The sequence below is a fragment of the Rhinatrema bivittatum genome, chromosome 2 (genome assembly GCF_901001135.1).
Source record: "Rhinatrema bivittatum chromosome 2, aRhiBiv1.1, whole genome shotgun sequence".
NCBI lineage: Eukaryota > Metazoa > Chordata > Amphibia > Gymnophiona > Rhinatrematidae > Rhinatrema > Rhinatrema bivittatum.
The window spans coordinates 744078253-744101893 of NC_042616.1; the positions used below are offsets into that span (position 1 = coordinate 744078253).

At 41.1% G+C, this 23641-nt stretch overlaps 1 protein-coding gene across 1 annotated transcript in view; it reads right to left on the bottom strand.

Moving 5' to 3' along the window:
* CSMD3 (CUB and Sushi multiple domains 3) overlaps nt 1-23641 on the bottom strand; it is a 3551396-nt gene that overhangs the window by 2593767 nt on the left and 933988 nt on the right. The window contains 1 exon segment of the mRNA XM_029591914.1: nt 22831-23038. Within this exon segment, the coding sequence (XP_029447774.1) occupies nt 22831-23038 (208 nt within the window).

Genomic DNA, 23641 nt, shown 5'->3' on the forward strand with positions numbered 1-23641 from the left:
CATGTGTAACCCTTTGAAAATCTACCCCATCTTGTCCCATTGTTTCTAATAAAAACCTTTTATACATCTGGTCCAATATATGCAGTAATCCTTAGGGATGCACATTATTTGTTTAATTTTCTTTCTTTCTGTCTTTCTTTTTATTTCTGGGGTTTTTTAGTTCAATTTAAAATGTTTTCAATTTTAGTTCACAGTAATTCAAATTAATATGCCCTATTTGAAATAATGTGTACTAACTTGAAATAATAGAATTTTGAATAATAGAATATCCCTAGATACTATACATAACTAAAGAACATAAGCATTGCCATGTTGGATCACACCAAGGTCAATCAACCAAGATCAGGCCAAGGCCATGCTGCTGAATATATAGGCTAAGTTAGCAGGATAATTTTATCCAGCTAATTTGCCAAGCAAGCAGCACTGCAGCTGAATATGGATCTCATAATATATATGCTAGTACTACAGCACCCAATTGGTTATCCTTATTCCACCACATCTCTGAAATGTCAATAATGTCTATATCATCTGTAATGCCATACATTCTGGCTCACCAGACTTCTGGCATTCACAAACAGACTTCTGGCATTCACAAACAGACATTTTAAGGCATGTTTTTGGTTTGTATTTTCATTTTTCTTTGTATTCACAACCAGCTTGTTAGCAAATGATATAGGCTCATGCATCTGATGAAGTGAGCTCTATCCTCAAAAGTTCTTGCTTTAATAAATTGGTTATTCTATAAGGTACCACTTGACTCCTATCATTTAGGTAGTTTAGAGTCATTCACATTTCAGTGTTTTTTATTTACATCCATCTAGGCTACTTCAGCCTTAAACACAACCTTTCTACTTGAATATTCTAACTTTCCTGTTTTGCAAGTATCTTCAGAAGATACATCCCTCTGAATCATGTACTTCTGAGTGATAACCAGCTATGGGCTGGATTCATCATTCTTTGCAGAATGATGAATCCAGCGAAAAAGGGGGCGGGGGGCAGGGGGCAGGGCCAGAGAGAGTAAGAATTAGGCCCGTGCCAGCTAAGAAAAGTAGGCCCCTATGTAAGGTTCTGATGTGATACTTAATAAGAGAAATCGTTTTCTAAATTTCCCAAATATTTTTTATTTATTTAAGAAGGCTTTACAAGCTTTTTTGTTAGCAAATTTTTCAATTACAATTGAAATTTTTATTTATACATGTTAGAAATAGATATATTTAGCTTTTTTTTTAAATTTTGCCCAACAAAAGTAGGCCCCTTGAACATTGTAGGCCCTAGTTAAATGGCCATGCTGGCACCCCCTCTCTCCTGGAGTGGGGGGGGTGAAGGGGGGGCAGCTCTGCAAAAGGCCGCAGCCGCTCGCACCCCGGCGGTGTGATTGCACCGGCCATAGTGCAGCCGGCTGCAGCTTTTCGAGCGAATAGCGCCCTCATGAAAGGGGGTGCTATTCACTGCGCTACTGCTGGCGATAATGTTCCTCACATTATCACCGGCAGCAGTGTCGCGGCCAACTTCTCCCCCTCCCCGCCCCGACTCCTCCCCTCCAGCTAATTATCATCCTATTGCACGTGAAAAGCCCCTTTTTGCTTGCAATAGTGATTTATTGCATACGATAAGGCCCTAACGCATGCGATAAACGTTTAGAAAATAACCCCATATTTGATACAAAGTACTATTATAAGAAATAAGGAATAATGAAACTGGCATATAGTGGGTAATATGGAAAATTGCATTTGAATGAAAAGTAACACCAACTCTGCTGTATTCATAAAAAAAAGTCAAGAGATTGGTTAAAATAGTATAGTCTGTGGAAATGGATAGTTACTATAATCATCAAATACTTTTAATGAATCTATGTTTGTAGTATCTTACAATAGCTCTTTCTTTACCTTTCTTTTCTATCTTTATTTCTTTCACTTTTTCAATCCTGGAAGTAAAATTAGCAATGTTCAGCCCCTTATCTGCTAGATTTTACCCAAATGAGTCATTATCCAGATTAAAAAAGGCATGTTCCGAGGGGTGTTTCGGAGAGGAGTTTAGTTATCTGGAAAACGAAGCCAATTTTAATTATAACTGGCCAAGATAGCTGGATACCTTAAGACTTTCTACTTAACTAGATATCTTCAAAAGAAGTAAGTACTCTTCCATCACTAGAAGCATAAAGTTATCTGGCCACACAAGGTCTAATTAAAAATTGGAAGTATAAACTGTGTGTAGTTTAGGCTTCCAGTGCAGTTTATGATAGAGCTCTCTGGGACTGAATAAGTTAATATCCCACTTTTGGCAGGGATTTTTAGAGGTTCATAGAATGGAGGGGGGGGGGGTTCTGGGGTGGGATGGGCTGCAGCACCGAAAATATTTGAACTGTGGCGGGGGGAAGACCCAAAGGCAGCAGAATTTTACATTAATGAGAGAACCGGGAAGGGGCTCATGGGCGAGAGGAGGGCAGTGGACCCCCCTATATATTTTTTTATAAATTTAAAAGGGGATGCGGTGGTAAAGAGCATAAGGCCCAACAGGGCCTATTTTAAAGTTTGTAGGCAAGGACTTTTAATTTTTCTTTGTGTTTTGAAAATTTCCAGTTAAGTAGGATGTTATCTAGCCTTACAAGGTTGGACAACTAAAAAACCTAACTGGGTATATTTAAACATAGATGGTTAGGCTATGTAGCAAGATGACTTTAGGCAGGTACATTCAGTGGGACGTTTATCCTGCTGACTTTACAGGACAAATAAGTTATCTGGCTAACTATAGCTGATTAACTTCTCTACTAAATGACCTACTGAATACAGACCTAAATGAGAATTTTCATTTCAGTTTTATATACTGTATATCTTGTACTGTAGATAAGATTTCAACCACAGATACATCTGAAAGGATTAAAGTACTAACATGATAAAGCTAATCAAGAAATCTTGTAATTAATTTTGTTAATATATTTTTCTATCATGCAGAGAGATACTTTTGGATAATCAACTGCATCATGTTAATTGAAGGAATATGATTGACATGAACAAAAATATTCTTGCAATCTACTCCTCCAAACTACCAGTTATTAAACAGGCAGTCTGTTTCATTTCTAATTTTATGCTATATAAACATGGAGCAGACACTCCTGGTACTCCTAAAAATGACTGTCTCTTTCACTGGGTAAAGGTGCATGTGGGGATCAACAATGCATGTTCTTTCATTGGCTGGAAAAGCATGTGGAATCCGAGGTAAGGTTAAGTCAGGGGAGGCAATAATACATGTAGTTGTTTTATTTTTTCAAAACTATGTACCTTTATTTTTCATGGAATAAGTATCTGCAGAAAAAGCAGGTGCAGATTCCTGCAGGTTCTTTTTCTCTAGTCAGATTTTAAAGGAAAATTATGCACATACTTTTCCTTTCAGAATTGGTGCAAAGTCCATGAGTAAAGTGTCCATGAACTTGGCAATGCCTCGCATAGCTTTGCAATGTCCCCCATAATACTATTCTATAGGTACTGCATACATAGAATAAGAATAAAGGATACCGAAGTCCAGATTTATCAAAAATTGTCTTTTATCCTATATTTATGCAAAATTCTTGATCAACCTGGGCTCTAAAGGTAATAGATTATTGGAAATTATTTTATCAAGTTGATATTTATAGCTATAAATATCAATAAGTAATATATATGTATACATTTCATGACAGTCGGGGAAGAAACAGGAATATGAAAGGAAAATTATATTGACTGGGCCAATTTAGGATTTAAGAAATTTTGGGGGTTCAAATAGATACCTATTTAGTTTTTGAGGGCCATCTTATGTGTCTCTAACTAAAATCATCTTGTACTTCATGGTGTCTCTCTCTCTCATACTGTGCTTTCTCTCCTGACTCTCTCCCTTCTCTCTATCTTCCCCTCACCACATACAGGCTCACAAACAGACACACAAAATACACCACTGCCCTGCAGGCGAGGGATAATGGAAAGAAGGGACACTTCAAATCCTCCAAGCTATATGTGCACAGGAGGTGGGCCTCTTTCCGCAGAAAGGAGACTCTAAAATGCGGGCTCATGGAATGAATGGAAAAGATGGTAGGCTCAGGAGTAACCCGAGGAACTCTTTGCTTACTCGGAGCATAGTAGACACATGGAATAGCATCCCTGTGGAGACAGTTTCAGAATTCAAGAAAGGTTGGGGTAAGCACAGAGGATCTCTGAGGGAGAAGGAAGGATTATAAAGCTGAGCAGGAAATCTAGATGGGCAGGCTGGGTAGGTCATATGCTCTCTATCTGCTGATGTGTTGTGTGTTTCTATTACTGTCTTCAAGGGCAATAATGATAATTCTCACAGCACTGCAGTTCTACGGGTAGTTTGTACCCATGGGGCTGCACATTTATTTTCAATGAGAAACTCCTAGCTAATTTTCCCTTTGAAAATGAAGGCCGATCTGCACGACATGGGTACAAAATATGCATCATGAAAAGTACAAAGTATGCGCTGGAGAGGATGCATAGAGATTTGAAAATACAATTTCTACTCACATTTTCACTCCCCTGACCTGTCCCATCCTTTTTATTATATAGGTAAAAGTATGCAGACTATGAACAGTGCAAGGACTTTTTACCTACTCTAAAAGGAAAGCAATAATACAAATGCAATTTTACTTGGGTAAATACTTTATTCACATTAAACATGTTGAATATTGCCTCTTTATTATTTTCTTCTGTTCCTCCCTGCATGTTGTCTTTACTTGTAGACTCTCCCTGCAATAATTCTCATGTCTGTTGTACTATCCTCACACCCATCCATTTTTCCTGCTGCCAGAAGATCTCAATGTAAAAAAACAGAAAGGGTCACTGAAAAGTTATTAAACCACTGAATTCATAACCGGAAGAGGGAAGCAATCAGATGTGAAAGAGTAACAGGGATGTGAATTAAATGAATTGTGGAAACAAACCAGAGGAATTTCTGCCTGTTTGCTTTTGCAAAAATTTCTATTGATTATCTGCAATTTGCAATGAAATAAGTCCTCTACTTTTTTCCCTTGAAATTGCCACAGTATGTGTTGGGAATCCCAGCCGTGGCAACCCACGGCCGGTTCCCCCTACCTGCCTTGGTAATCAGTATGTCGGGGCTTCCCCGCTCTCGGCGCAGCACAGCCCGGCGCCAAGTCAGTTGGTGGCGCTTCTCCCACGTGGCCCAGGACGCCGCCAACTTCCTCCTCGTGTGCGCTCTCCTAGGCGCCAGTGTGCGGGACATGCTAGCATTTAAAGGGATCACAGCGGGAAACCTCGGCCCAGCCCCCGAAGATGACATCACGACTCCAGGCTACTTAAGCCCGACTCAGCTTCCTGTTCTTTGCCTTGGCAACAGGTCCTGCTCTTAGGAGTGCGTTGTTGCTGCATTCCTGTTTGTTCCTGATCCTGAGTTCCTGCTTGTTCCTGATTCTGAGTCCCTGCTTGTTCCTGGTTCCTGCATTCCTTTTCTCGAATTGTCCTCCTGGTTCTGACTTTGACTTGGTTTCCTGATTCTGCATGTCTGCTGCCCGTCCCGACCTTTGGCTTGTCTCCTCATCTCTGCTTATTAGCTGCCTGCCCCTGACCTCCGGCCTGATTCACCGTACTGCATCTTCGCTGCCAACCTCGACTCCTGGACTGTCCTCGTCTACGCCTGTACTCCACCAGTCTTGACCCGGACCCCTGATGCCATCTCAGCCTCTCCCTGGACTCCGTTTCACCAAGGAGACCCGCACCTAAGTCCTGCCAGTCCCGGACCCAAGGACTGAACCTGAGGGGAACGAGGACTGGTATATGTGAAGTTCCAGCTGGGTCTCCCTCACCAGTACCACCTTCCAGCGACAAGGACCACTGGGGGCCGTCCCTCGGTGGTGGTTCCACCCCTCGCCCTGGCCCAAGGGTCTACAGGCTAACAGTATGTATCAAAATCTGTCTTGGATTTTTTGAATTTGCTTGGAAATTTTGCCTTATCCATGAATTTTCTGGCAAAACCCGTTGCCTGAAAATACAGCAGAATGTGATTCAAAAAAAGAATTCATGATGTGAGGATTATGGGGACTTTCCATGGAATTTCTCACGGGTCAGATTTTACTAGATTCATCCAGTCTGAAAGATCATAACACTTGTATGAGCAATTCGGAGAGAAAAGTTGTATTTTTTGAGGATTAATGTCGCAGCTGTATGAAAGATGCTTCTTCCCTTTTACCCCCACCTCCTAGTACTACCTTGCTCTAAGTTGCCAAGTTCAATGACTTGTGTTTCTTTTCAAGAGACATTTTTCTATGCAGATGATTGCTTTCAGATGTTCCTTTTTCATCATAAATGTACACTGAGCTTGTCCTTCTTCCTATGTCTCTTGTGGTCAGCATTAGTGATTGATAGAGCTCTTACCTCAATAGTCTTAGTGGTTCCAGTGCCATACAAAAGGTATACTGAAATTTTTTTCAGGTAGGAAAAAAAATACCAGCAAATGAAGGGCTGACATCTTTTTGAGGCTAGTATTCTTTGTTGTAAGGCCTGAGTGCCAGTGGCAGCCACACACCCAAGTTTAGCTTTTGATCACATTTTTTTTTAATTGAAGGTGGCATCGTTAACCACATAGATTGAATCAAATTCTCTTATCACCCATAATAAACGAATGGGGAAACATGGCACAGTTGGCCAGCATGGCAAAAAAGGGAGAATAAGGAACCTTAGGGAAAAAAGTTAACTACATATACAGCTGACACCTGTTCCTCTCCTGGCAGCCAGCACAGTACCACAAGTAGCAGAATGACTGGGAAAGGGATTTTATTAGAGGTTAGGGGGTACTTGGGGGCAGTAATAAGTAGCACAACAACAACAGGAAAAGGACCTTCACAGCCCCAGAGATCATCAGTGGACTTTGATAGGGAAAAGGGTTGGGGGAGGGGGAAGTAGAGTTTAAAGAGAAAGAGAGAATGAAGGGACATGGTGAAGGGAAAGTTTGAGAGAGTGAGAAACTGGCAGGGATAAAGTGTCATTGGCCTGTACTATTCATAGTACCATTGTAATATAGTAATGATAGCAGAAAAGGAATACTGGTCCATCCAGTCTGCCCAGCAAGCTTCTTATGATAGTATCTGCTGCACTGTGCAGGTTACCCCCATGTTTCCCTTAAGAGTAGCAACTAAGCTTTATGATAATCCATAAAAAAAATTTACAGCTTGCAACAACTTTACAGGGTGATGAGCCATCGTAAAAATTCAGACACTGCTGAAGTGTTTTGCTTATGGACTTGACCTTAGAAGCAGTCCTGTGCTTTTTCACTTATGTCTGCATATCAGTAAAGCAGACTGTAAAAGTCAGGGTTTATGTTGGTTATTGTCTGAATCCAAATCAAAAGCATCAAGGCTTATTAGTTAAGGGTAGTAATCCCTTGTATTCCATTAAGGGTAGTAATTACTGCTCCATGCAGGTCACCCCCATGCATATCAGTTCTGCAGACTGTAAAGGTTGGGGCCCTTGTGGGTTGTTGCCTGAATCCAAATCCCCTTATCATTGAAGTGGAGAGCAATGTTGCAGTTGCAGCAAAAGAATCAAGGCTTTTTGGTTAAAGATAGTAACCACCCCACCAGAAAGTTACCGCCATGCACTCTTTTCTTCATTTCCATCTTCTAGCCTTTAGGGATCTACAGTGTTTATCCCATGCCACCATCTTGAATTCTTTAACTGCTTTCTTCTTCACCACCTCCTCCAGAAGGGCTTTCCAGGCATTGAACATCGTGAAGAAATAGTTTCTGGTGTTGGTTCTTAGTCATCTGCCCAAGAATTTCATTTTGTGACTCCTATTTCTACTGATTTTTTTTCCAATGGAAAAGATTTGAAGTTCATGCATCACTAAAACCTTTCAGGTATCTGAAGGTCTGTACCATATCTCCCCTGCACCTCCTCTCTTCCAGGGTGTACATTTTCAGATCCTTCAGCCTTTCCTCATAGGTCTTCTGATAGAGACCCAACACCATTTTGGTCATCCTTTTCTAGACTGTCTCCATCCTGTCTCTAGCCTTTTGAAAAATGGCCTTCAAAACGGAACACAGTACTCCATGTGAGGCCTACCAAGATCCTGTGCAAGGGCATTATAACCTCCTTTTTCTTACTGATTATTCCTTTCTCTATCCAGTCCAGCATTATTTTGCTTTAGCTATTGCTTTGTCACATTGCTTTGCCACCTTCATATTGCCAGATTTTATCACCCAAAGATCTGTCTCTTGTCCCGTACACATCAGTCTTTCTCCCTCTATCACATATATTATGGCTGAGGGCCCAGCTAGGGCTGATGAAATAGGGGAAGTCCAGAACTTCAGGATAGACACCGACAGAGCTGGAGGATCTTCAGTCTATACCAGCCACCTCCCATGCAGGTTTACTTTTGTGTTCTGGCAACCAGCAGGACTTAGACTGTAGCTGAAGTAGAGGTGCAGGCTGTGCAGGACTGAAGACTGAGGTATGGCAAGATGAAGCTGGAGTCTAAAACAATGCAGGACTAAAGGTGGTGCAGGACTGGAATCTGGAACAGGGTGCAGGTACGTTTTGAACACTGGAACAGAGTGCAGGTAAGACTGGAACATTGGAACAGAGTGAGGGTAAGACTGGAACACTGGAACAGACTGGGACAGATAGAACAGGACAGGACAAGACAAGGACAGGACTAAACTGAACAGAACAGAACAAGGAACACAAAAGCCTGAAGGCACAAGGTAGAAAGCAGGCCTGAGAAAGCCACAAGGCAGGGCTAGAACAGAAGACCTGAAAGTCCATAGGGCAATACTAGAGCAGAAGGCCTGAGAAGGCCACAGAGCAAGACTAGAGCAAAAGGCTTGAGAAGGCCACAGGGCAATACTAGAACAGAAGGCCTGAGAAGGTTACAGGACAAGACTAGAGCAGAAGGCCTGAAAGGCCACAGGGTAAGACAAGAACAGAAGGCCAGACAAGGCCACAAAACAAAGCAAAGCAAGGCTAGAAGGCACAGAGGCCAGAGGGTAGTTCAAGACAGGACAGTGCCAAGCAGATTCAATGACAAGGCATTGGTCTATGCGCAAGGTAGGGTTAAATAGGCTGAGCCGGCTGAGTCATCGAATCACAGAGACTCCGAGTATAGTGAGAGCAGAAATAGCTCCACAGGGACCTCTGGTGGTTAGGAGGCTGCATAATAGGCAGGACCACAACAACAAACCACTCTTTTGGATTACTACATCCCAAATACATGTCTCTTTACTTCTTGGCATTGATTCCCAGCTGCCAAATATTTAACCACTCATCATGCATTCTTAAATCACTTTTCATTCTCTCTACTCCTTCAGGCATGTCCACTCTGTTGCAACTCTTAGTATCATCCATAGTTCAGCAGTGTCATTGGCCCAATGCCCCAGTGGTAAGATTTTGTCCTGCTCCAGCCTCATTATATCCAAAGGATACTCCACTTAAAAATAGTAATGACCACTGGGATAATATACATAGAGGTATGTACATACTAAGTTATGCTGGCATTTCATAAAATGTGTGACAGGAGCCACACAGTTTATAAAATACCATGTAACTCTGCCCCAAAGGTTTCAGTATGCACACACTTTTTGTTTTTTAATGCAGGCAACTATTTTATAGAACTACAAGCACATATTTTATGCATGGAATAAATGGAACATGTATACATTTCTATCAGTATATGCATGGAGGTAGTTGTTTTATGAAGTATGTGTGTATTCCACTTATGAAAATACTTGTGTGCATACTTTTAATCACCAGTTTGATGACACCTATAACTACACTTCCCCCATCTAGACCCTGCACCATTTCACCCTGACCCCCCTCATCATTTCACCCAAACCTCCACCCAAAAGAACACTGCTATTTCATTTCTTGGACTCAATTAGTAGGTGTAAAAATGTGAAAATGTGCATATAAGTTAGTTAATGCATATACCACTTACAAAATACTAACCTGTGTATGAAATACAGAACCACACCCTGGAACATGCATAAATCACTCTTCAGGCTTTACAACATACTATTTGCATACCTACAAGCTACTTACACATGTAACTTCCAATTCTATGTGCTGAAACATTTTGAAAATTAATCCTAAATAGATGCAGTATATTGATAAACTCTATTATAAACTTAAGAATGGTAGCTGTGAATAGATTAATATCCTATAGTCAAATTTACCAGTTCTTTTCATCTGACCTTTAAAATCTGATTATTACTCTACTAGAAAGGACTGAAAAGCCTGATAAAAAAACATTTGCACCTATCAATCCATTCAAGGCAATTGAAATTAGGAGGAAATCATTTTTTCATTTCTTTTCAAATCCTTGTCTGAGGTTCTTTGTAGTGCAAGTGTAATTGTATTGTTAAAAAACCACACAAACCCGCAACAGCAGTATAATTTAGTGAGGACTGTTTCTCACACCACAAGTATTGTAGAAGAATGACTTCTCCTCACCCACTAGAGATGTGAATTGTGTCATTGATCGTCTTAACAATCGATTTTGGCTGGGGGGGGGGAGGGAATCTGATCGTTGCGGGTTTGTTTTTTTTTTTAAATCGTTTAAATCGTAAATCGGGGGAGGGCGGGAAAACCGGCACACTAAAACAACCCTAAAACCCACCCCGACCCTTTAAAATAAATCCCCCACCCTCCCGAACCCCCCCAAATGTTTTAAATTACCTGGGGTCCAGTGGGGGGGTCCCAGTGTGTTCTTCCACTCTCAGGCCACGGCTGTGTTAATAGAAATGGCGCCGGCGCTACCTTTGACTTGTCATATGACAGGGCAAAGGTAGCGCCGGCGCCATTTTGGTTCCTGTCCCCCGACGTCACGAGCGCAGGAGATCACTCCCGGACCCACGCTGGACCCCCAGGGACTTTTGGCCAGCTTGGGGGGGCCTCCTGACCCCCACACGACTTGCCAAAAGTCCAGCGGGGGTCCGGGAGCGACCTACTGCACTGGGGCCGTATTGCAAAATGGTGCCGGCCGTATGGCCGTATTGCCGTATTGCAAAATGGCGCCGGCCGTATGGCCATTTCTATTAATGCAGCCATGGCCCGAGAGTGGAAGATCACACCGGGACCCCCCCACTGGACCCCAGGTAATTTAAAACATTTTGGGGGGGTTCGGGAGGGTGGGGGATTTATTTTAAAGGGTCGGGGTGGGTTTTAGGGTTGTTTTAGTGTGCCAGTTTTCCCGCCCTCCCCCTTCCCCTCCCCCCTCCCCCGATTTACGATTTTTGACGATAAATCGGGGGAATTCCTATTGTATCGCGCCTCTAACAATTTTTAACGATTTAAAATATATTGGACGATATTTTAAATCGTCAAAAAACGATTCACATCCCTATCACCCACTGCTTGTTTCTCTGCTTGAGTAATGTTAGCCTGGAGTATGACTCTCAAACATAACAATCTCCGTGTGCTTTGTGAGGGGGTTCATCAGGCTAGTTTAATGCCTGGGTCACTCGCCATCCAACTTCCATAGGTTCATTCTGCTGTCAGGTTATGTGTAGCTGTAGAGATTGCCATATCCTCTAACGTGACATATGAACCAGTCACACAAAATATGGAATACAGGTTTCAAATTGTCAATATTTCAGAACCTGAATATTCAAAGGCTGCAGCCTAAAGGAGCAATATAAAATGATAAACTATTTTTCCATGAACATTCATAATATTTCCTTCTCACAGAACTGCCTAGTGGTTAGAGCAATAGGCTGAGACCCAGGGTTCAAATCCCACTCTCCCACTAGCATTCCTTGTGACCTTGGGCAAATCACTTTATCTCCTATTGCCTCAGGTCCTTAAATTGTAAACTCTCTGTAAAAAGGCTTATACCTAAAAAAAAAAAAAAAAGAATATGTAAACATCCTTAAGCTAAAAAGGTCTAGAAATACAAAGAGGGTGTTTGGTTGAGATGCCTCAATCCTTCTGTTCAATGAAAAGAGATCTCCTGTAGCATATCGTTCACAAAAAGGATCTGAGAAACTAGCAATGCCTCTCAGTACCATATCCTTAATTCTTGTTTTTCTGTTGGCTTTCATATTGCTATTACCAAATGAAAAAAATAAGTGTAATTGAAGCATTCACTCACAAGACCCATAATATCAAAACATCGGTGGCTACAATATTTTAGCTGGAACTTTCTGAATCTTGATCTCTGCCATTATGCCCCCATTTCTCAAAGTATGAATGCAAACAATATGCACGGATTTGATGTGAAAATTTTACTTCTTTGATTACGCTTATTGGGTACCCAGAAATCCACATAAATCAGTTTATATGATATGTTGCAGTGTACCACCGTTCATGAAATGCTATCAGATTTCGTCAAGTATAGCAGATGAATTTGATGCATACATTTCACCTTTACATATTAGCTAAACAAACACATGTCTCAAACAATATATAACTCTAGAAAGTTTTATAACATCTGAGCAATTCTAATTAAAGCAAATTGAAAAAGACATAATACACTGTTAAACATTTCAAAGGTTGTTTTTGTTCTGGGATATGGAAAAACTGTTTTTGAAAATGGACCAAATGTGCCTATAAATAATTCAGGCCACTGATTGAATGTTCAGTAACCACTGCATCGCCCCCAGTTGTGCTATATTCACAACAATGACTATTTGTCTAATATTTTTGAACATCCAACAAGATAAGGGGAATTAGGCTGCACCACATTTGCATGGGTCACCAAATAGAAGCAGTGCAGATTGCAGATTTGAAAGTTCATTCAACTTAGAAAGTCAAAGTATAATCATAAATCCAAGACAGTAATTTTCTTTTATAATTCCAAAGCTAATTTATTCAATCCTTTAAAAATAAACTTTCACAAATAACCTTGAAAGTGGAGTCCCCCCAACATGTACGTGCGGGCTCCCTGCATTGGGAGGGACAGATTACTGTGCTCATAAACACAGCACTTCTATAAAGTTCTGTATACAGCACATGTCGGGGGACTCAGTGTCTTCAAGGCTATTTGTGAAAGTTTATTCTTAAGGATTGAATAAATTACCTTTGCAATTATAAAATAAATTACTGCCTTGGATGTATGATTATACTTTGACATTCTAAGCTGAATGAACTTTTAAATCTGCAATCTGCACTGCTCCTATTTGGTGATCTAATATTTTTGAAGCATTAAGACAATACATGTCAATTTTCAAAGCCATTTACTCAGTAAATTGGCCTGTCTGAAAACTGCCATTGTCAGAAGAGCTGAAAAATTGCACGTGATTCACAATACATACTTTTAGCTGCATTATAAAGGGGAAAAAAACATCATATGTACTTGACATTTTCAAAAGTATGTGTGCACATAATTAAGAGGTACAAAATACACTGGCACTTTTTTCTCACCAACTTTATGCTAGCACATTTTTTCAAAGGATGTAGGGCCTATATACTAAAGATTTTCACCCCTTTTATGTCTATGGGCAAAATTATTTTCTACAATATCATTTTCCATATATGTTTATGTAAAGTTAGAATTTATTACAAACCAATGAAATATCTACACTATTTTTACAAGCATTGTTAAGTCAAAGTAAGAATATTTTAACTAAAACAACAGATTTCTTTTCTTATGTGTTGTCAAAATACAAGACGCATCCTGTCCAGACTCAAAGTCTTACTCATCAAGCGTGCAATGTTTTTTAATTCATAACTTTAAGAGTTTATATAATAAATTCAACAAATTAACAGGGTATACACATCACAAGATGTATATGCACATTTTTAAAAGTTTGGGAGTAGTTTGGGTGGAGTTCATGAAAATGTGGGGTATTCAACATCAGAAAATAACTACACCTTTTTTTCAGGCATTATGCCCAGGACAGGATTTACAATATTAATTACAAATCTGAGAGAGAGAGAGAGTAAGAGAGAGCGTGAAAGAGAGAGAGAGAGAGACACTCTGTGGAGGCACACATATTCTTCAACTATTTATACCCACTGTAGGAGGGTCAACTAGTAACTTGAGGTGAGATTTTAGTGGTGGTCTAGGATTTGAGGGAAGTTTTGCATGCACAATCAGAGGTACGAACAGCACATTATGCATCAGTGAAGATTTGAGGTGACTTTGGAGTGAGGAAAGGCTCACAAAGATGATATCTGTACAATGTACTCTTGCCCTAGTTGATAGCAGCTAGGTAGAGAGTGCATCAAACTAGGTTGAAAGTACAATGTACAAATCTCATCTTTGTGTAACTTTCCTCACTCCAAATCACATCAAATCTTCACTGATCTGTACTGTGCTGTTCGTACCTCTGACTGTGCATGTAAAACTGCCCCCCAAACCCTAGACAGTCACCAAAACCTCAATTCTAGTTACTAGTTACCCCTGCTACAGGGTATGATTAGTTGACTTATATGAGAGCCTTATACTCTCTCTCTCTCTCTCTCCCTCTCCCTCCTTCTCTCAGCAGCCCAAAGATGTGATAAAATGCCTATGTGATGTTCTAAAATAGTGCATGTTGTATTATCTTATAAATTTCCCTAACCATACCCCTTCATTATTTGCAGGTGCTATTCATGTGAAATTTATAGCAAAATGATTAATCTAGGTCTATGGGACTTACATGGACTGAAGAGGTTTTTTTCCTCACGGTAGGGGAATACATTTTCAAAAATGTTTATGCGGTTTCCCTGGGTAAATTATTTGGTTTTGCCCTTTTCAGAGTGGCTAAAATTACATGGGGGCTTTCACAGTATGAAGGCATTTAAAATCCAAAATCTATGTGTTTATCATAAAATGCTAATATAGAATAAATGTATCAATTTATTCTTTAAGTTAACCAAAATGCAACACTCTCCAACTAAACTCCATACATCAATACACACATATCAACAAAATACACAAAGAAAGACATATTATAATACATCACATATTACACATGCACAACTAAAATAAAAAAAATCATATATATCAATCAAAATCAAGAAACCCAAAAAAGCAAAAAAAGGAAAAGAATGGCCAAGCTCCGCAAAAGAGTATGTATCATCTGACAAGTGACGCTGCCTTCTATTGTCCGTGATATTGGTTTAAAAGGTTGCACGCGAGTGTACATGTGCTTGTGCTACCCGGTGCACGTACATGTACACCCGATTTTATAATTTGCGTGCGCAGGCGTACGCAAGTTATAAAATCAGGGATTGGCACGCACAAGGGAGTGCATAATTGTGCACCTTGCACACGCTAAGCCACGCAGTCTTCCCCCGTTCCCTCCCCCTAACCTGACCTTTCCACCCCTTCCCCTAACCTTTCCCCCCAGCACTACTCTAACCCCCCAAAATTTTTGTTTTACCTTTTATGCCTGTGGCTGGGCAGGTACAAATTGGGCGCACCGGCCAATTGCCGGCACATGATCTCTGACACAGCGGCAAATCGCCACTGTGCCAGAAGCTGCTGACCCCACCCCTAGACTGCCCCGGACCGCCCATTCCCCACCACCCTCCCTGCCCCTTTTTGCAAACCCCGGGACGTACGCATCTCCCGGGGCTTTACGCGCACCACCAAGCCTTTTTAAAATAGGCCCGGCGCGCGTAAGGCCGGTTACACTCGTAAATCCTCTGGATTTATGCATGTAATCTTTTGAAAATCCAGCCCATTATGTATATCCACAATGTAGTTCTAGTTGCTGACCACATCCAGTCCACGACAATTGCGGCAAACATCGGTCAGAACCAAACAGTCTCAAGGCATCCACTCATACTGAATTCCACAAACAGATTCTTTCAAAAGATTATGTGGCTGCAGAGACTTTGAATAGCTCTGCCTCTCTTATGTTCTAAAAATCAACATTCAGTCCACGGCAGCACTTGTCAGAGCCCGGCGCGAACAAATCTACGCCCAATTTTATAACATGCGTGCGCTACCGCGCACATGTTATAAAATCCGGGGTTGGCGCACGCAAGGGGATGCACACATGTGCGCCTTGCGTGCGCCGAGCCTGATGGGAGCCCCGATGGCTTTCCCCATTCCCTTCAAGATTGCTTTGATATCAGAGCGGCCTTGAAGTTAACTTTTTTTCCGCCCGCCCCCCCCCCCCCCCCCCCCCCCCCCCCGGCTTCCCCTCCCTTCCCCTATCTAACTCACACCCCATCCCTAACTAAATCCCCCCCTACCTTTGTCAAAAAAGTTACGCCTGCCTGAGGCAGGTGTAACTTGTGCGTGCTGGCTGGCTGCCGGCACGCCATTCCCCGGCCCGGGGGCTGCTTTGAAGGCTGGCACCACGCCCACGTCCCCGTCCCCGGAACACCCCTGAATGCTGCGCCACCCCCGACACGCCCCCAACACGCACCAGGCACGCCCCCCAAGCAAAGCCCCGGGACTTACTCGTGTCCTGGGGCTTTGCGAGCACCGGCGGCCTATGCAACATAGGTGCGCCGGCCCTGCATTTGTAAATCCGGCTGTATTTACGCGTGCAGGGCTTTTAAAATTTACCCCAATGTTTTTTATCAGATACCACGGACAATAGAAAGCAGCTTCACTTTTGCGGAGCTTGGCCATACTTTTCCTTTTATTGCTTTTTTGGGTTTTTTGATTTTGATTGATATACATGTTTTTTATTTATGTTTTTTTATTTTGGTTGTGTATGTGTAATATGTGATGTATTGTGATATGTCTTTGTGTGTTTTCTTGATATATGTGTGTATTGATGTATAGAGGTTAGTTGGGGAGCATTGCATTTTGGTTGACTTAAGGAATCAATTGATACATTTATTCTATATTAACATTTTAGGATAAACACACAGATTTTGGATTTTAGTATGTGATAATGAATAAACAGATGAATCAATAAATGTATTTAAGATGTAAATTGTGAGCTATTGGTAGAGGCTGTCTTTTATCTTTTGTCTTTTTGCATTTGTATAGACAGACAGTCCTGATCGGTGTTGTTGTCTTTCTGTTGTAGTTTTTATTGAAATAGAAACATACAAACATGATGGCAGAAAATGACCATATGGCCCATCCAGTTGCCCATCCGTCCAAGTAATTTTGCATCTCTTCCTTAGAGATCCCCTTTATTTATCCCATGCTTTCTTGAAATCAGATACTGCTCTTGTCTCCACCACCTCCACTAGGAGGCTGTTCCATGCATCTACCAGCCTCTCTATAAAGAAATGTTTCCTAATATAATCCTGAGTCTAACCCCTTTCATCTTCATCTCATGACCCCTCATTCTAGAGTTTCATTACCATTGAAAAAGACTCATCTCCTCAGCATGGAAATCTTTGAGATATTTGAATGTCTCTGTTATATCTCCCCAATCTCATCTTTCCACTAGGGTATACATGTTTAGATCTTTACGTCTATACCTATATGCTTTAGAGCAAAGACCACTGACCATTTTAGTAGCCACCCTCTGGACTGACTCCATCCTGTTTATATCCTTCTGAGACTGGGGCCTCCAGAATTGAACAGAATATTGCTTCCCTTTTCTACTGACCATTTTTGTCCCTATGCAGTCAAGCATCTTTCTGGCTTTTACTGTCACTTTATCTACTTTTGGCCACCTTAAGATCATCAGATACAATTACTCCCAGATCCTTGAGCTTAGAAGAATTTCACCTCCATTACTGTACATTTCTATTAGGTTTTTTCATCCTGAATGCATTACTCTGCATTTTTTTAGCATTAAATCTTAGCTGCCAGACCATAGACCATTCCTTGAGCTTTACTAGATCCCTCTTCAATCTTTTCCCTCTTTCCTGTCTGTCTATCCTGTTACAAATATTGATATCAGTGGAATAAAAAGGCAAACCTTTCCCTACTAACTTTCCATTATTTCGTTAACAGAAATGTTGAAAAAAAAACAGTCCAAGGACTGATCTATGAGGCACACACTAGTAACAGACCCTTCCTCACAGAAAACTCCTTTTACTATTACCCTTAGGGGTAGATTTTCAAATAGCGCGCATAGGCGTACTTTTGTTGGCGCTCTAGGCGCAAACAAAAGTACGCTGGATTTTAGTAGATACGCGCGGAGCCGCGCGTATCCGCTAAAATCTGGGATCGGCGCGCGCAAGGCTATCAATTTTGTATAGCCGGCGCGCGCCGAGCCGCGCAGCCTACCCCCGTTCCCTCCGAGGCCGCTCCAAAATCGGAGCGGCCTCGGAGGGAACTTCCTTTTGCCCTCCCCTCACCTTCCCCTCCCTTCCCCTACCTAACCCACCCACCCGGCCCTGTCTAAGCCCCCTCCTTACCTTTGTCGGGGGATTTACGCCTCCCAGAGGGAGGCGTAAATCCCCGCGCGCCAGCGGGCCTCTTGCGTGCTGGGACGCGACCTGGGGGCGGGTACGGAGGGGGCGGCCACGCCCCTGGACCGCCCCGGGCCATAGCCACGCCCCCGTACCCACCCCCAAAACGCTGTTGACACGCCCCCTAAACGCCGCGACGACCGGGCCCGCCCCCGACACGCCCCCCTCAGAGAACCCCGGGACTTATGCGAGTCCCGGGGCTCTGCGCGCGCCGGTGAGCCTATGTAAAATAGGCTCACCGGCGTGCAGGGCCCTGCTCGCCTAAATCCGCCCGGTTTTGGGCGGATTTAGGCGAGCAGGGCTCTGAAAATCCGCCCCTTAGTTTGCACATACTTTTAGACAGAAATATGCAGCATGTTAAAAACTGTGTAGTTCTGGCTTCACAGTTTATAAAACTGCCAGGATTAAACTCTGAACTGCCACTTAACGCACATACATGCTGTATCATGGATAGGTGTGGAAGCCTGTGGTTTGGAAAAAAAAAAAGAAAGTGAGGGCATGGCAGATGAAGAATATGATATGATCCAATGACAGAATAATAGAGGCAAGTATGTTGTAGATGTCTATCAGTTGTTTTGTTTAAAAATCACATTTTGCAAATTTGAAATGGTTGATAATACCAGGTTGAAATAAATTAGATGCTTTAACTGTTTGGATTTTGTTTTCTACATTTTATGAATATTATTTATTTATTTATGCATTTATTTATTTTCAATATTCATTATTTGCCTATAGCAGACCTGTCATACTAGGTAAAGAACAGTAAAAAATTAAATAAATATAGAGTTACAAATACAAAATAATAATCAACATGCTTCTTATTCAAATGCTGAAATAACAGAAAAAGCAGAGTGTTCAGTTGCTTCAGAAATAAGGAAATATCCCGTAAGACTCACAAAGTGCTGAGTCAGTTGTTTCTTAAAGTAGGACCTAAACTAGAGAAGGCACGTTTCCTAGATTCACTTAGGTGACTGGCTTTCATTGAGAGGATGTGCAGGAGTTTATTGCCTGAGATCTTAAAGCTTACTGTGGGATGTAAGGGATAAGAGTTTTGACAAGAAGTTGGGGCCATCTAGCTTAAGAGCTTTGAAAACTAAGACCAGTATTTTAAACTTAATATGATAAAATACTGGCAGCCAGTGAAACTGATGCAATAAGGGGGTTACATGATCCCATGGGTGGCCTCTTAAGACCAGCCGGGAGGCAGAATTCTGAATTATTTAAAGAGCTTTTAATCAGATGGTGGGGAAGCCTGCATATAGCAAAGTATAGTAATCTAACATCAAAATATAATTATAAAAGCATACATACATAGAAGCATACAATAATTTACACACAGGTGAATTTTCAAAACATTATATATGCACATAAGTAGTATCTACTCGAATACTCTATATTTTGAAAAAGTAAAAAATATTAGTGTGTATTTTCACTTTCACATACACATATATATACTTAAAAAGGAGATAGTCCATGGGAGTTTCTAGGCGGAGCCAACACTTACATGTGTAAATTGCTATTTTAAAAGACATGCATGTACATTTGCCAAAATACTTGTCTATTTTTATACCTGCTAATTATCGTGAATAATTGATAGCAGATTTGTTTATTGTCTGTTACTTGCTGGGTGAACTGAGGGAAGTTCAGGCTGAAAAACCAGGAGGATATTGAAGATCTAGAGATGGGCTGGGTGAACTGGTGGAATAATTGGTAAACTAGTTAATTTCATTTATGCATGCATGTTTTAAAATTGGCCAACTTATACTTTTGAGTGGAAAATATTTGTGCATATATTTTTAAAATAGGAAGGAATCTTATGCATGCTTAATGCATTGAAATATTTGCCTACATATGCACATAAAGGTGAATTTTAAAAGCCCGGGGATGCGTGAATAAGTTAAGCTTGTGTGCGCCATGCAGATTTTAAAAGCCGGCCAAATATGCAAGTATCCACCTCAGTTTTCAAAGAGGGGTGGGGTGTGAGTGTGGTCTGGGCAGAGCATGGGTGTTTTGGAGCATGAACCTGAGATGTGCATATAAACACTTATGCAACCCGGCATACACCAAGGCCTCCTATCGTATAACTTTACTTCTGCAATGGATGACGTAAGTTAAGAAATAAAGAAAAATATGCAGATTTGCAGGGTTTTAAAGGTTAGGGCTAACTGGGAGGACAGAAGGAGTGGAATTTGGAGGGCCTTTCTCTTAACTGAGTGAACTGAGGACAAATTGCTTAAACTGGAAATGTTGTTGGTGCATCTCTTTTAAAATTCTCTGATTTATGCAGTTAAAGCGGGATTTACATGCACATGTGAACTGAACACCCACTTAAAATTTGGCACCCATGTGTGCACTGCCAGGAAATTTTAGAACATGCACACATGTACGCACGCAAGTTATAAAATAGCCACATCCCTGGGTATACGCCGATACACGCATGCACGCACTTGTGCACCCGTGCACCAGTTTGAAAGCTATTGTCATATGTTGTGGGGTAGAGATACCCATATTTTACAAAAATATGCATATAATCAAACGCACATGTTATAACATACTTGTATAGATCTACCCACAACCATATATGCCACTGTGTGCATTTGTTTGACAGTTATTCTCCTGTCTGTCCATTAGTCTCCAATTTTGTTTGGCTCGTGAGAAGTGCCATAGAGGGAAAGAACTTATCATATTTTGTTTTTCAAACTTTAAAAGTACCTTGTTGTTGACAATATACCTTTTTAAACTTTATGTAGATATTTGATCTTCTAGAATCTAGCCAGCAAAAAGTTGCTTGAGTCATTTCTAGTTTTTTTCCCCTATTAATCGCATTCTTAGTTTCCTTCTGTATGCTGTTGCAAAGAGTGTTTGGAAAAAGTGATGTCACAGTGCTGTAAGGCATTGTTTTGCATGTTTGTACTCTGTTTTGATTATATTGCAAACGTTGCCTGCAGGGAAGGTGGATCTAAATCAGCAGAAGGCAAATGGCAGATGCCAGCTGGGGACATTATGTTAGGAAAAGGCGTACATAGAGAAATGTTTAACAGCAGCTGTTTAGGAAGGCTGTGAATGCTATGTCTATTCTATGGATTGAAAGTCATGAAATTGGAAGGAAGACAATGCAAGGATCATCAGCAATGGTGACTGGATTTGAAAGAGGGAAGCCTGAGAAATCTGACATGGGCAGGAGTTGGCATGAAGAGATTTGACAAGAATGGCTGGAGGCGCTGCATGCCTGGAAGAGTGGTGACTGGAAGACAGAACATGAGTGCGAGGTATGTCCATCCATGGATTCAGCAACTAGAAGTACAAAGGAACTAGAGGAGATGTAGCTAGAGGTAGATGAGGAGGTGGCGGGGATGGCTGGAAGGCACCGAGGAATGAGTAATGGCAATAAATGTGTGAGGAATGTCAGAGAAATGCCTGCTGGAGGTAAAGGAGGGCTATAGGAACATTGCTGAGAATCCAGCAGGATAGAGGAGTGATGGCATATGGTAACGTCTAACATTGGTTATGCTTTCTGATGAATTCTGAAGCTCTCAGATTTATGAGGAAAGATAAGTCTGACGTCTCTCAAAAAAAAGGTGCAACTTAGAACAGATCCTGGCACCAGCAGAGAAGAAAAGGCAAAATGTTGGAACATGCTGATTATAAGGCTTAAAAATAAAGTAACCTTTACAAAAAAGCCAGCAAGAAATACAAAACTGTACTTTATCATTTCTATGAAGATACAGGGCACAATATGTTACATTTGTGCAGAGGGTATTCCCCCTTGGTGAAAATTATATTCTGCACTGAACCTAACTAAGGCCTGGATTCATCATTCTATCACAGAATGATGAATCCTGTGAAAACGGGGGGTGGGGGGGGGGGGGGGCGGGCCTGCGAAAGCCGGCAGCCTTCACACTACTGTGGTGTCTTCACTGCCGGCTTTTGCACTGAATAGCACCACCGTGAAAGGTGGTGCTATTCGGCGCGCTACTGGCGACAATAAGGTTACTAACCTTATCGCTGCCAGCGAAGACATCGCTGAGTCTGCCCCCTCTCCGCCCCAACTCCTCCTTTCGCCTCCCCAACTCCGCCCCCCGCATGGCTTATCGTACACGATAAGCCTTTGAAAATGACCCTCTAAATCTCAAAATTGTCAAATTAAATCTTGAAAATATAGTACAGACCAACAGTCAAGTAGTGGAATTCAAAGTCCAGTATTTTCTATATAAAACCACTGTATGAAGTAACTCATTATGTTATCACTTTTATTTACACAATAGTTCCTTATAAAATTGTGAGGTATGATATAAAGCAATCAAAAGATATATGGAATAAACACCAAAAATGTATTCAGTTTATGGTCGCAGAAAGCAAATGGACCAAACTCTGCATTTCAAACAACTTATTTACATTTCATATTCCAGCCTTGAAAGTAAACACATTCTTCTCGATCAGTCCTTTACCTTTATTTGCTCCTAATCCGTGGGCTTTAGAGTGGCTAGAACATCATTAGCATCTATTCAGTTCACCTAAATGATTTAGAAATGATAACCAAGACCAAAAAAAAAAAAAAAAATTTACTTACCATATTGTTGGTGGTTCAGAACCTTCTATTTCTAAATAATCATACTTTTCTTCAGTCTGAAAATCTGTGAAAATGAGTGAAATGGTATCACCAGGTTCCATTACAATGGTCCAAGTACAGTCCGCATTGTTATGGTAGTCGTTGGGAAAGCTGGGGCTGGAGACTATTCCACTGGATCCCCTCATTGTTCCTCCACAAGCATCTTCAGCTGATGGAAAATAAATGATTAAATAGTTAAGATGTGACTGAGTAAAATTGACAAAGACAGTAATTTCATATCAAACAAAAGGGGTGACTGAGTTGTTGGTTAAAAATAAAGAACAGACTGAAAGTTGCCACAAAATGCAACTGAAGTGAGCAATATTAGCTCTTTTAAATTTCTTGGTTTATTACTTAGAAGAAAACTAACAATGTAGTTGGGTACAGATGAAATCTTTATTACCCTAAAAGCTGTATAAAAATGTTAATTCTGTGGTTATTAAATTCTGATCCTAAGTAATTATCCTAAGAAAGGAATCTTCACAGTATAAATGTAAAAAGCTGAGAGTACAGCAGAAGCATGACCGAGTGACATAGGGCTAACCTCATTAGTACCAGTTTGCTACAGTTTGAGGGTAAAGATAGAAAGAATAAGGGAAGCAGCAGGATGATCTAGAAAGTGACCAATTAGGAGTGACTGGGTATGTCTGGCAGGCTGAATAAACTTAATCACAATCAATTGGAGTTAGACAGTGCAGAGTAAACAATGAGTAACAATAAGAGTAGCATTTTGATTGCTATATAAGAAATGTAATAAAACATGTGATATTAT